Raw genomic sequence first — 13,944 nt, 5'->3', positions numbered from 1 at the left:
TGCCATCACCTACTGTTGTGTGTCTTAGATGCCATCACCTACTGTTGTGTGTCTTAGATGCCATCACCTACTGTTGTGTGTCTTAGATGCCATCACCTACTGTTGTGTCTTAGATGCCATCACCTACTGTTGTGTGTCTAGATGCACACTGTTGTGTGTCTTAGATGCCATCACCTGCTGTTGTGTGTCTTAGATGCCATCACCTGCTGTTGTGTGTCTTAGATGCCATCACCTGCTGTTGTGTGTCTTAGATGCCATCACCTACTGTTGTGTGTCTTAGATGCCATCACCTGCTGTTGTGTGTCTTAGAAGCCATCACCTGCTGTTGTGTGTCTTAGATGCCATCACCTGAGTTGTGTGTCTTAGATGCCATCATGCCACCCCTAAACTGCTCAACGGGCATCGTAGTATGGCTGCCCTGTGCTCCAACCTCCCTCTGTATGTGTCTTTCGGAGGGGTTTGAATAAAAGCAGAAGACACATTTTAGTTGGACATCCATGTTCTTCTTCTTCTCCAGTGTCTCCTCCCATCGCGTCCTGGCCACAATGCGGGCAGAGGACCGTGATTTTGGGGCCAACGGCTCACTGTTCTACCGCTTCGCCAGCCCTGTCCGAGGCTTCACCATCAACTCTCTGACCGGGGACATCCAGGTGTTGTTACATTATTCATCAGGGTATTTGTGTCAAATACCCACTTAAGGGATGGCTTGCTTAGGGAGCCTTAAGATAAAAATAATTTTCATTAATTGATGAATTAATTCATCCCAGGCTACAGAGAAGCTGCAGACACTGACCCAGGGCCAGAGGACTCTGATCGTAGAGGCTATGGACCAGGGCAGCCCAGCCCAGTCCTCTCTAGGGGTGGTGGTCATCTACATCAGAGAACAGACCTACAGGGGGATCCGCTTCTCACGCCACGCTAGAGACGTCAGCCTGCAGGAGAACGCCGCCAAAGGTAGGAACAGGGGATTTTTCTTTGATTCAAAGAGTGTGATATTTAAGCAATAAGTCCCGAGGGGGTGTGGTATATGACCAATATACCACAGCTAATGGCTGTTCTTAGGGACGACACAATGCTGAGTGCCTGGATTCAGCCCTTAGCCGTGGTATGTGTTTAGAACACAGTGTGATAGTGAGGTGTGTGTTGTCCTCCAGGTACCGCCGTGGTGCAGACTCAGGCCCAGTACCCTGATGGATCCCGTAGTGGCATCAGTTACAGCATCTTCAGCGGCAACACCCTACACTCCTTTGGAATCAGCTCCTCCACTGGTAAGCCACTGGGGTGGGGAATTATATAAAAACCCATGTTGACAAAAAGTGCGTAAAACACTTTTTTTGTTGATTCACTGTATGAAAAAGGTGTGTAAAAAAACTCTTTACGTGTGTTTACACTCTACATCCCTGATGCATATCATGAATATCCATTGCACAATTGGTTCTCAGCCCCTTTGTTATTGTTCTAACCAGGTGAGATCTGTCCTTGTTATTGTTCTAACCAGGTGAGATCTGTCCTTGTTATTGTTCTAACCAGGTGAGATCTGTCCTTGTTATTGTTCTAACCAGGTGAGATCTGTCCTTGTTATTGTTCTAACCAGGTGAGATCTGGGTACAGAGCTCCATGGGGCTGGACTATGAGGAGACCCCTAGACTCCGCCTAGTGGTGAAGGCTGAAACTGCATCCTCCAGTTCCTTCATGGCGGTCAACCTGATCCTTCAGGACGTCAATGACAACCTGCCACGCTTCCAGCTGCAGAACTATGTAGCCTACATACGAGAGGCACAGGGATATAATTTCCCTATCATACAGGTAGGTACACTAATGAGCGTGCACACACTGGTGCACGCTGCACGCAGACACACACAAACACACCTACCTGTATTATGCTTGGCTATAGGTGGTGTGAGATTGTGGGCTAGAAAACGCTCTACATTCAGACGGTAGAGATCTGGATAGTTTCAGTAGTTCTGAGAGGTGACTGTCTGTTCCTATGCCTATACTGCAGTGTGTTTCCAACGTCCCTGTTGAGTATATAAAGGGAAAGGGAAAGGGGGGATACCAAGTCAGTTGTACAACTGAATGCATTCAACTGAAATGTGTCTTCCACATTTAATCCAACCCCTCTGAATCAGAGAGGTGCGGAGCGCTGCCTTCATCCACGTCTTTGGTGCCCGGGGAACAGTGGGTTAACTGCCTTTCTCAGGGGCAGAACAACAGATTTTTACCTTGTCAGCTCAGGGATTCGATCCAGCAACCTTTCGGTTACTGGCCCAACACTCTAACCACTGTAGACTCAACTGTATGCTGTACGAAACCACGGCCATTTAGAACCTTCTTATAGACTCTCCTTCCACTGTTCCAAGTCTAATATTCATCACCAGGTCCTGTTACTCTTCCACAGCTGTTGTAAATCTGTTCTTTGTTTTGATTTATTTCCTCTCTAACCTTTGACCTCTGGTCATGTGACTTCCTGTCTGTCCCCAGGTGTTGGCAGATTATTATTGTTTTTGATATTTTTTCTATTGCTTTCAAAAACAAAACAAAACAACATTCAAAACAATGAACAGCAGGGGAAGGGTGAACAACAGCCAATGACAGCAAAATCAGTTTCCTACACAATAAAACAGATTGTGAATGGCTAACCATAAACACAAGTACACTTTGCTTTTAAGAATAAAGAAAACCAGTGATATCAGAAGACAATGCTTTTTTTGGTTTAGATTTTCTTTCTGACCTCTGACCTCGGTCATGTGACTTCCTGTCTGTCCCATGCAGGTGGTGGCTGATGACCTGGACCAGGGCCAGAATGGTCAGGTGACCTACAGCCTGAGGTCGTCGTCTCTCAGCGGCCTGTTCAAGATTGACCCGCTGACCGGAAGCATCACCACCGCCGCTATCATGGACCGAGAGATCTGGACACAAACCAAGTGAGGGGCAGGGCCTTGTGAGAGTGTGTGTTTGTTCACAATCTGCCTGCCATGTGGTTTCCCTAAGCGGGCTAACCTTTGTTTTCAGTCTATAATTACTCTCTCTGTTCCTATACTCTCTTTCTCTTTGTATTGGAAACTAAATATCTGTCATGCTCTGGGCTACAACAGGTTCTGATGTAAGACAGCAGGAGATGAAAGGTTCTGAAACCTGAAACAAAAGATAAGAACCAACCCCCAACTGACAGTTTCTTTTTTCATTTCCATGGCACCAGGCTGGTTGTTACGGCAACGGACCGCGGCACACCACGATTGGCCGGCTCGGCGACCCTCACGGTGATAATCGTGGACCTCAATGACAATAGTCCTACAATCCCCTTGCCGCGCGAGATCAGAGTGCCAGAGAGTAAGTCAATGATCCGCGGGTCTCAACTGCAGACCCGGGTTCAAATATTATTTTCATTCATTTTAAATACTTTAGCTCGGCTTCACAAAAGTGCAAACCTCACCCAACTGGTACATCAGGCAGGCTAAAGCAAACACAAAGTATTTGAATGGTTTGAGATGGTATTTGAACCCAAGTGTGTTTAACTGACATCCTATTCACTATGTAGTCCTCTACCAGGGGGTATATGTATCAAGTGTCTAAGACATTTGAGACGCAGTCAATTTAACAGTGAACCTTTAGTCCACTGATCTTATCACTGATCCTCACTCCTCTCTCTGGCAGCACTCAGCAGCTCTCAGTGATAAAACTGACCCTTTTATGAGTTGTTCTGCAGCCAAGTTCCCCTCTGTTCATATCCTGTTGTACATATGACGTCTACAGTTTCCTGTATAAAATATCCAATTCAGAAAAAAAAGAAATCAGCAGTGTGCAATATATTCCTAAAAGCAACATGATGTAAAAGGATATGTTATGTGCTGGGAGCTGCTTCTATGGCTATAGTGTTGTTCCCATATAACAATCTCCCAAACCCTGTTCTCTCTCTCTCTCCCACTCTCACTCTCTATCCCCCTGTACTATCCCCCCCTTCTCTCTCCCTCTCCTCTCCCTCCAGACACTCTGATTGGCTCGGTAATAACCCAGGTGACTGGAAACGACGTTGACTCAGGCCCAACCCTGTCCTACACCCTCCACCTGGACCCGTCCTCCCAGGGCGTGTTTGGGATCCATCGCTACGGGGGCGGGGTGTCTCTGACCGCCCCTCTGGACTACGAGGAGAGGACCTGGTACACGCTGACTGTCAGGGCAACTGACTCCAAACACCAGACTGAAGCTAACCTCACCATACTGGTGGAGGATGTGAATGATAACGCTCCTACTTTCACACATGATCTTTACCAGGTAGTCTATCCTCTAACCGGCCTCCACTAGCCTTGGAAAATCTGTGTTTGTGTTGGCAGGATGCAAGGATGCCATAAGAGACGATGAGAACTATTTATCTGGATTGTTCTATGTACATACAGATCAATAATGATGCTGTGTGTGTATGTATCTATTTTCCTCATTTAGTTTACTAACCCAGATTCCTGGTACCATTAACCATTAACTTGCCTGTCCAACATGCCTCAACTATTCTGAATATGTCCCTGATGTGTTTCCCAGGTGATTCTGGCAGAGCACTCCCCAGCTGGCAGTGCAGTTGTCACTGTGACAGCCACGGACCGAGACTCTGGAGAGAACGGCCGCGTCACGTACAGAGTGAGGTCATCAACCCGGGACATCTTCTACATCGACCCCAGCAATGGTACCCTGTTCATCACCCAGCAGGCAGAGTTTGACTCTGAGAACCCTTCTATCCTGGTGGTAATAGAGTCCAGAGACATGGGAACACCAGCCCTCTCCTCCACTGCTACTGTACAGGTCCAGGTGACTGACGTCAACGACAACGCGCCCGTCTTCCACCAATCAGAGTACAGAGCCACGGTGTCGGAGGACGGCCTTCCGGGCGCCACCATCCTGACCCTGGAGGCGGCTGACGGCGACGCATCACGCGACAACTGCGGCTTCGACTTCACTATAGCCAGCGGAAACGCAGGCAATGCCTTCCAGATCGAGAGCAGCGTACGCTTCTTGGAAGGACGGGGCTTCCAGACAGTAGGCAGCCTGGTATTGACCGGTGAGGGGCTGGACTTTGAGGCGGTGTCCAGTTACAACCTGACCGTGGTCGTGTCAGACCGCGGCGTGCCCCAGAGGAGCTCGGCTGTCTCTGCGCTGATCAGTGTGACGGACACTAACGACAACCCTCCGGCGTTCAGCAGGGCAGAGTACAGGTAATTTGGTACTTTGTTGTTTGTTAAATGTCCTTAATTACTCTATTACATGTGTTTGCACTGGGAAACTAAATGTCATGTTTTTTTGTAAAAGTGACTAATAAAAATACCTTGAACCCTGCAGTGTGGTGCTGAGTGAAGGAGCAGCCACAGGGACTGAGGTCCTCAGCCTGTCTGCAACAGACCCAGACTCCCTGGCCGTAGGGAAGGTGCAGTACCTGATCAGCTCTGGGGATGAGACGGGTATGTTCCAGGTAGACCGCTGGACTGGAGCCCTGAGGCTGCAGAGACCACTGGACAGCGAGAGACAGGTACCAAGGCACTTCCTGGCTTGTTATGTGCCCCAAATGGCACCCTATTTCCTATATAGAGCACAACCTTTTAAAGAGCCCTATGGGCCCTGGTCAAAAGAAGTGTACTACATAGGAAATAGTTTGATACAGAAATAGACAAAGACTTGGTCATTGGTTATCAAATCAAACTTTATTTGTCACATGCGCCGAATACAACAAGTGTAGACCTTACCGTGAAATGCTTACTTACAAGCCCTTAACCAACAGTGCAGTTCAAGAAGAGTTAAGAAAATATTTACCAAATTAACTAAAGTAAAAAATAATAAAAAGTAACACAATAACATAACAATAACGAGGCTATATACAGCAGGTACCAGTACCGAGTCAGTGTGTGGGGTTACAGGTTAAAGGCAATTTGTACATGTATTTTTTTATTTTACCTTTATTTAACTAGGCAAGTCAGTTAAGAACAAATTCTTATTTACAATGACAGCCTAGGAACAGTGGGTTAACTGCCTTGTTCAGGGACAGAACGACAGATTTTTACCTTGTCAGCTCGGGGATTCGATCTAGCAACCTTTTGGTTACTGGCCCAACACTCGAACCACTAGGCTACCTGCCGCCCAAATGTAGGTAGGGGTGAAGTGACTATGCAGAGATAATAAACAGTGAGTAGTAGCAGTGTACAAAACAAATGGAGGGGGGGAGGGTTCAATCTAATAGTTTGGTGGCCATTTGATTAATAGTTCAGCAGTCTTATGGCTAGGGGTTAGAAGCTGTTAAGGAGCCTTTTGGTCCTACAGTTGGCTCTCCGGTACTGCTTGCAGTGCTGTAGCAGAGAAAACAGTCTGTGACTTGGGTGACTGGAGTCTCTGACAATTTTATGGGCTTTCCTCTAACATTGCCTAGTATATAGGTCCTTGTTTGCAGGAAGCTTGGCCCCAGTGATGTACTGGGTCGTACGCACTACCCTCTGTAGCGCCTTACGTTCACATGCCGAGCAGTTGCCATGCCAGGCGGTGATGCAACCGGTCAGGATGCTCTCGCTGGTGCAGCTGTATAATTTTTGAGGATCTGGGGACCCATGCCAAATCTTTTCAGTTTCCTGAGGGGGAAAATATTTTGTTGTGTCCTCTTCACGACTGCCTTGGTGTGTTTGGACCCTGATAGATTGTTGGTGATGTGGACACCAAGGATCTTGAAACTCTCGACCCGCTCCACTACAGCCTCGTTGATGTTAATGGGGGCCTGTTTGGCCCACCTTTTCCTGTAGTCCACGATCAGCTCCTTTGTCTTGCTCACATTGAGGGAGAGGTTGTTGTCCTGGCACCACACTGCCAGGTCTCTGACCTCCTCCCTATAAGCTGTCTCATCGTTGTCGGTGATCAGGCCTACCACTGTCATCAGCAAACTTCATGATGGTGTTGGAGTCATGTTTGGCCACGCAGTCGTGAGTGAACAGGGAGTACAGGAGGGGACTAAGTACAGACCCCTGGGGGGCCCCAGTGTTGAGGATCAGCGTGGCAGAAGTGTTGTTGCCTACCCTTACCACCTGGGGGCGGTCCGTCAGGAAGTCCAGGATCCAGTTGCAGAGGGAGGTGTTTAGTCTCAGGGTTCTTAGCTTAGTGATGAGCTTTGTGGGCACTATGGTGTTGAATACTGAGCTGTAGTCAATGAACAGCATTCTCACATAGGTGTTCCTTTTGTCCAGGTGGGAAAGGGCAGTGTGGAGTGCGATTGAGATTGCGTCATCTGTGGATCTGTTGGTACGGTATGCAAATTGGAGTGGGTCTAGGGTGTCCAGGAGGATGCTTTTAATGTGAGCCATGACCAGCTTTTCAAAGCATTTCATGTCTACCGACGTGAGTGCTACAGGGCGGTAATCGTTAAGGCAGGTTACCTTTGCATCCTTGTGCACAGGGACTATGTTGGTCTGCTTGAAACATGTCGGTATTACAGACACTTGCCAGTTGGTCCACACATTCTTTGAGTACACATCCTGGTAATCCATCTGGCCCCGTGGCTTTGTGAATGTTGACCTGTTTAAAGGTCTTGCTCACATCGGCTCCCGAGAGCTTTATCACACAGTCATCCAGAACAGCTGGTGCTCTCGTGCATGCTTCAGTGTTGCTTGCCTCGAAGTGAGCATAAAAGGCATTTAGCTTGTCTGGTAGGCTGGGTCTGGGTTTCCCTTTGTAGTCCATAATAGTTTTCAAGCCCTGCCACATCCGGTGTAGTAGGATTCAGTCTTAATCCTGTATTGACTCTTTACTTGTTTGATGGTTCATCTGAGGGCATAGCGGGATTTCTTGTAGGCATCCGGATTAGTGTCCCGCTCCTTGAAAGCTGCAGCTCTAGCCTTTAGCTCGATGCGGATGTTGCCTGTAATCCATGGCTTCTGGTTAGGGTATGTACGTATGGTCACGGTGGGGATGACGTTGTCGATGCACTTTGCACTTATTGATGAAGCCGATGACTGAGGTGGTATACTTCTCAATGCCATTGGATGAATCCCAGAACATATTCCAGTCTGTGCTAGCAAAACAGTCCTGTAGCGTATCATCTGCGTCATTTGACCACTTCCGTATTGAGTGAGTCACTGGTACTTCCTGCTTTAGTTTTTGCTTGTAAGCAGGAATCAGAAGGATAGAATTATGGTCAGATTTACCAAATGGGGGGCGGGGGAGATCTTTATATGCATCTCTGTGTGTGGAGTTAAGGTGGTCTAGAGTTTTTTTCCCCCCCTGGTAGCACATGTGACATGCTGGTAAAAATGTGGTAAAACTGATTTAAGTTTGCCTGCATTAAAGTTAAGGTGGTCTAGACCACTAGGAGCACAGCTTCTGGGTGAGCATTATCTTGTTTACTTATGGCCTTATAGAGTTGGCTGAGTGCGGTCTTAATGCCAGCATCGGTCTGTAGTAGTAGATAGACGGCTACGAATAATATAGATGGTGGATAGTGTGGGCTACAGCTTATGATAAGGTACTCTACCTCAGGCGAGCAATACCTCGAGACTTCTTTAATATTGGACATCGCACACCAGCTATTACTGACAAAAAGACACACACCCCCACCCCTCATCTTACCAGACGTAGCTTCTCTGTGCTGCCGGAGCATTGAAAATCCCTCCAGCTCTATATTATCCATGTCTTCGTTCAGCCACGACTTGGTGAAACATAAGATATTACAGTTCTTAATGTCCCATTGGTAGGATAATTGTAATTGTAGGTCATACATTTTATTTTCCATTGATTGCATGTTAGCAAGTAGAATTGATGGCAGTGGGAGTTTACTCGCTCGCCTACGGATTCTCAAAAGGCAGCCCGATCTGCGTCCTCTTTTCCTCCGCCTTTTCTTCATGCAAATGACAGGGCTCCGGGCCTGTTCCCGGGAGAGCAGTCTTTCTTGTTGGACCCATTAAAGGAAAAAGCTTCTTCCAGTCCATGATAATCCCAGTTCTGATGTCAAGAAGTTATTTTTGGTCATAAGAGATGGTAGCAGCAACATTATGTACAAAATAAGTTTAAAAAATAAGTTACAAACAACACAAAAATAATGAACAAAATAGCACAATTGGTTACGGGCATGTAAAACATCAGCCATCCACTTCGGCGTCATCGTAACATAGACTGTTTGTATATTCTGCTGCTGACAATTCATTTCCCTTCAGCGATAAAGAAAGTATTAATCTCTCTCTCCATCTCACCATCTATCTCTCTCTGTCACCCTCTTTCCCTCTCTCTCTCTCCCCCTCTCCATCTCACCCTCCTACTAGGCATCCCATGTGATCATTGTGCAGGCGTCAGATGGACAGGGTCACTATGCGCTGGCTCCAGTCACTGTGGAGGTGAAGGACATTAATGACAACAGACCTTACTTCCCTCTGCCCATCCTCACCGCCAGCGTCAGAGAGAACCAGCCTCACAACACCCTTGTCACCATGCTGCACGCCATCGACCAGGACACGGGAGTCTTCGGACAGCTGAGGTACTACATGTTGGACAAGACTGGAGAGGGGAAAGACGCCTTCCTGGTCAACCAGACGTCAGGCGAGGTCCGGACTCGCTCCACCTTTGACTTTGAGAAGGTCAACTTGTTCAAATTTGTAGCTCTGGCCATGGATGCAGGGAACTACTCTGCCACGGTGACCATCCAGGTGTACGTGATAGGGGAGGATGAGTACGACCCTGTGTTCTCCGACTTAGAGTTCTCCTTCCTGGTTCCTGAGGGGGCGAAGAAGGGCCAGAGCATCGGTCAGGTGACAGCCAGAGACGAGGACGAGGGAGTGGACGGGATTGTTCTGTACTCCCTAGCTGACCCCTCGCCCTACTTCCAGGTCAATGCATCGACGGGTGTGGTTTCCCTGAAGATGGACAGCCACGTCCGACACCTGAGTAGGGCCAAGAGGGAGGTCCGTGTGATGACTCTTGACCTGACGGCCCACAGCCCTCTGGAGACGTCCCGCGTGGCCACCGCCCGTCTCACCGTTGACGTGACTAACACATCCTTCGGCCTAGTGTCAGACATGAACCTGCTGCTGGTCAGTGTGATCGCTGTGTCCCTGGGAGCCATCCTCATCCTCATCTTCATCGCCATGGCTCTGTTCTGTGTGAGACTGAGACGTCAGAGGAAGGAGCAGCAGAGTCGCTGCAGACCTCCAGCCTCTCCCGGCCACGGCACCATGCTACACAAACTAGAGGAGACTAAAGTCACCGGCACTGACCGGAGCGACCGCATCTACCATCAGGCCTTACCAGGGTACGTTTCCGACCAAACAGGGAGTGGTGGGGGAGGGCCATACCCCCGCGGGGGCTCCCTGGACCCATCCCACTCCAGCGGGCGTGGCTCAGCGGAGGCGGCGGAGGACGATGAGATCCGGATGATCAACGAGTACCCCCGTGTCTCCTCCATCTCTTCGTCCATGCAGGAACACATCTCAGCCCGCGGGCCAGACTCTGGTATCCAGCAGGACGCTGACCAGCTGTCTGACGTCTCGTGTGAGCCCAACATTGACGCCAACCAGTGGTTCAAGGCCAAGAAGCTGGCCAGTCTCAGTGGGACTCTTCTGGCTGGCCAGGTGCCTGTCTACAGGGAGGATGGAGGAGGTTATCTGGGGGTAGGGAGGGGGCTGAACATCTCCCACCCTAAAGACTATGCCTTCCCAGTGGATGGTAAACCCGCTGTGGATGGCTCCCTCACAGCCATAGTGGCCAGTGACGAGGAGCTGAGGGGCAGTTATAACTGGGACTACCTGCTGAACTGGTGCCCACAGTTCCAGCCACTAGCAAGCGTCTTCACGGAGATAGCGAGGTTAAAGGATGAGACGGCCACTCCTAACCCTCGCAGACCTCTCCAGCACAAAGCCAAGATGGACCCCAAACCCCCTCGCATTGACCCCCCGCCGCTAATCACCTCCATAGCCCACCCTGGGGCGAAGACAGTCCCGGTCAAGCCTGCTCCTGTCAAGCCCTCTGTGGGGAGGTCCTCCTTCCCCCACCTGGCCTCTCTACGGAGGTCCCCCATCAGTCACGAGGGCTCCCCCTCCTCAGTAGCCATGTCCCCCAGCTTCTCCCCCTCCCTGTCCCCCCTGGCCGCCCGCTCCCCGGCCATCATACCCTTCGGGGTCACCCAGGGCCCCTCAGCCTCCATGATCAGCACCACTGAACACAGCATGGAGCACAGTGAAGAGGCCGAGATGAGGATATAGACTCTATCGACTCACAGGTGAGGATATAGACTCTATCGACTCACAGGTGAGGATATAGACTCTATCGACTCACAGGTGAGGGTATAGACTCTATCGACTCACAGGTGAGTGTATAGACTTTATCGACTCCCAGGTGAGGGTATAGACTCTATCGACTCCCAGGTGAGGGTATAGACTCTATCGACTCACAGGTGAGGATATAGACTCTATCGACTCCCAGGTGAGGATATAGACTCTATCGACTCCCAGGTGAGGGTATAGACTCTGTAGAATGAGATGAGGATATAGACTCTATAGACTCTGAGGTACTGGAGATTGGAAGACTGATACTGAGTTATTGTTCCTCAGAAAACAAAAGTGTTGTCTCAATTGACACTATTTAGGTTGCAGGGTGGTACCCCTCCTATTGTGTAATGGTCACAGTATCTGGTGTCAATAGACTGGATCGTACAGTGTACCTTCCATTCTGTCCAGAACACAGAGTGGGGTTAGCACTGTAGTTAAATAATGAAGTAACTCTCAAACCACCAAAGGTGGTAGATGCATCATAAACTAATGGGACTCTCAAACTGGACTAGAATCAAAACTGAGACCAAAATGGATGTTGCCTGTTCCTGAAGACTTCCTCTTCCCTTGATCCAATCAGTATCAAGAGAACTAAACTACCCAGGATTTGCACATTCTAACGGGGAGCCATGATGTCAATATTTTGTAGAAGATACCTTTTTTTGTCTATATTTTTATACTGACTTTGGTTTCTGACTAGAAATGGCACTAATTCTGTGCCAGAGGGCTGTTATAGCCTCAGAATATATTTCCATATGTGTATATTTGTAGCTATGTAACAGTATGTTTGAACTGTATGTTGGTTCTATCTCATGTACTTAACCATTAATGTGCTTTTGGAATGAAACAAAGCTCTTTATTTCTATTAGTGTGATTGATTGGGGGGATATGCTGTCATTTCTTGTAAATATTTATTACAGAGGAGTGAAAAAGGAGCTTGCCTTGCTGGAAGAACATGATACCAGTATCAATAAGGTGTTTGGTCAAGAAGCTTTCAAAAATAATCTGGTAGCGTGTTGGATCCCTCTCATACTAATTCAGTGTGCCATATGTGTGTCCCAAATGGCACCTATTCCCTATATAATGCCCTACCTGGTCAAAAGTAGTGCACTATAAAGGGAATAGGGTACCATTTGGGATGCACCATAGTCTTTTGAGTCTTGTTTGAAAGGATCAGTCACCCATGTTCTCATGTCCTATACACGTTCCTTTGTTTCTTCCCTCCAGTCTAGTTTAGGTGAACTTGACATCCATTAATCATGTCCTTCCTTTCAGGTGTCCTTAATCCCTTAATCACGATGAGCCTTACAGGTCTACTTGGTATTCTAGTGGCACAGTAGACACAGACAAGGGCAGAACCACTCAGACACAGACAGACAGGGGAGGTCAGAAAGATTATAGAGACCAGCTGCAATATAACTACAAAGTTGTCAGCAATAGAACAAAGAAAAAAAACAATGTCATGTAATTCAGCAGACCGGTCTAGTTGTTATTCTAGAGGCAGTAGAACCATCCAGACAGACAGGCGACAAAACAGCTGACATGAGGTTTGAGTAGAGGTTGTGTGTGATCTGTGAGTAGCAGGGTCCTCCCCAGGATTTTTTAATTGGCGCAGCACCCCTCATACATTCTTTGTGGAAAACCCTGAGGTTGAGTAGGGGTTTTTGGTGTACCTCTGACAGACTGAATAAGGGTTGTGTGTGTACCTCTGACAGACTGAATAAGGGTTGTGTGTGTACCGCTGACAGACTGAATAAGGGTTGTGTGTGTACCTCTGACAGACTGAATAAGGGTTGTGTGTGTACCTCTGACAGACTGAATAAGGGTTGTGTGTGTGTACCTCTGACAGACTGAATAAGGGTTGTGTGTGTGTACCTCTGACAGACTGAATAAGGGTTGTGTGTGTGTACCTCTGACAGACTGAATAAGGGTTGTGTGTGTACCTCTGACAGACTGAATAAGGGTTGTGTGTGTACCTCTGACAGACTGAATAAGGGTTGTGTGTGTACCTCTGACAGACTGAATAAGGGTTGTGTGTGTACCTCTGACAGACTGTAGCTCACTAAGCTCATCTCAGTATCGATGGGATTCTCTCCAGCATCCTGGACCAGGAGAAGCTTGTAGCAACAGATATTTTCTTAATTTCTTTGCAGGGGATGTTCCACAAAGCCAGATGAATCTCTGAAATACTGCTTTTCAAATCACATGCAGGACTGAAACTAGAAAGAACACTAATAAAAACGGTGTTGTTGAGATTGCTCATCTGTTCTCTCTTAGTTCCATCTCTGAGCTACAGTAATGTAAGTTATTAATACTGTTAGTTTGCAGTATTGTTAGTTTTCACTACGCCTGGAGTTAGGTGTAACTAGTACTAACTCGTGTCTGTTGAGATACCACTTCTTGGTACCAGAATGTAACACCAAACTGAGTCCCAAATGGCACCCTATTCCCTATATAGTACTTTTGACCAGGACCCTATGGGGGTATTTTCCTCCCCAAAAAGAGTGCACTTCCCTATACAGTAGTTCACTAAATAGGGAATAGGGTGTCATTTGGGATGCACCCCATGTAGACCTGCATGACCTTTAGCTCGTAGCTTACTGTCTGTTGTCTGATAGAAAAACAAGTTCAATTTAAGTGGTTTTGGCAGCCTGCACTAAATACCTCTGTGTAA

At 47.9% G+C, this 13,944-nt stretch overlaps 1 protein-coding gene across 1 annotated transcript in view; it reads left to right on the top strand.

The window, feature by feature from the left end:
* Positions 1–12,725, top strand: part of LOC115163320 (protocadherin-16) — a 200,011-nt gene extending 187,286 nt beyond the window's left edge. Inside the window, exons 19-28 of the mRNA XM_029715105.1 lie at positions 518–650; positions 768–954; positions 1,155–1,268; positions 1,595–1,806; positions 2,773–2,924; positions 3,200–3,330; positions 3,986–4,272; positions 4,534–5,201; positions 5,326–5,512; positions 9,273–12,725. Of these exons, the coding sequence (XP_029570965.1) occupies positions 518–650; positions 768–954; positions 1,155–1,268; positions 1,595–1,806; positions 2,773–2,924; positions 3,200–3,330; positions 3,986–4,272; positions 4,534–5,201; positions 5,326–5,512; positions 9,273–11,204 (4,003 nt within the window). The 3' untranslated portion in view covers positions 11,205–12,725. The remainder of the gene's footprint in view (positions 1–517; positions 651–767; positions 955–1,154; positions 1,269–1,594; positions 1,807–2,772; positions 2,925–3,199; positions 3,331–3,985; positions 4,273–4,533; positions 5,202–5,325; positions 5,513–9,272) is intronic.
* The last annotated feature ends 1,219 nt before the right edge of the window (positions 12,726–13,944 follow it).

Source organism: Salmo trutta, chromosome 26 (assembly GCF_901001165.1).
Source record: "Salmo trutta chromosome 26, fSalTru1.1, whole genome shotgun sequence".
Taxonomy (NCBI): domain Eukaryota; kingdom Metazoa; phylum Chordata; class Actinopteri; order Salmoniformes; family Salmonidae; genus Salmo; species Salmo trutta.
This window is presented reverse-complemented; position numbering and strand designations above follow the sequence as displayed.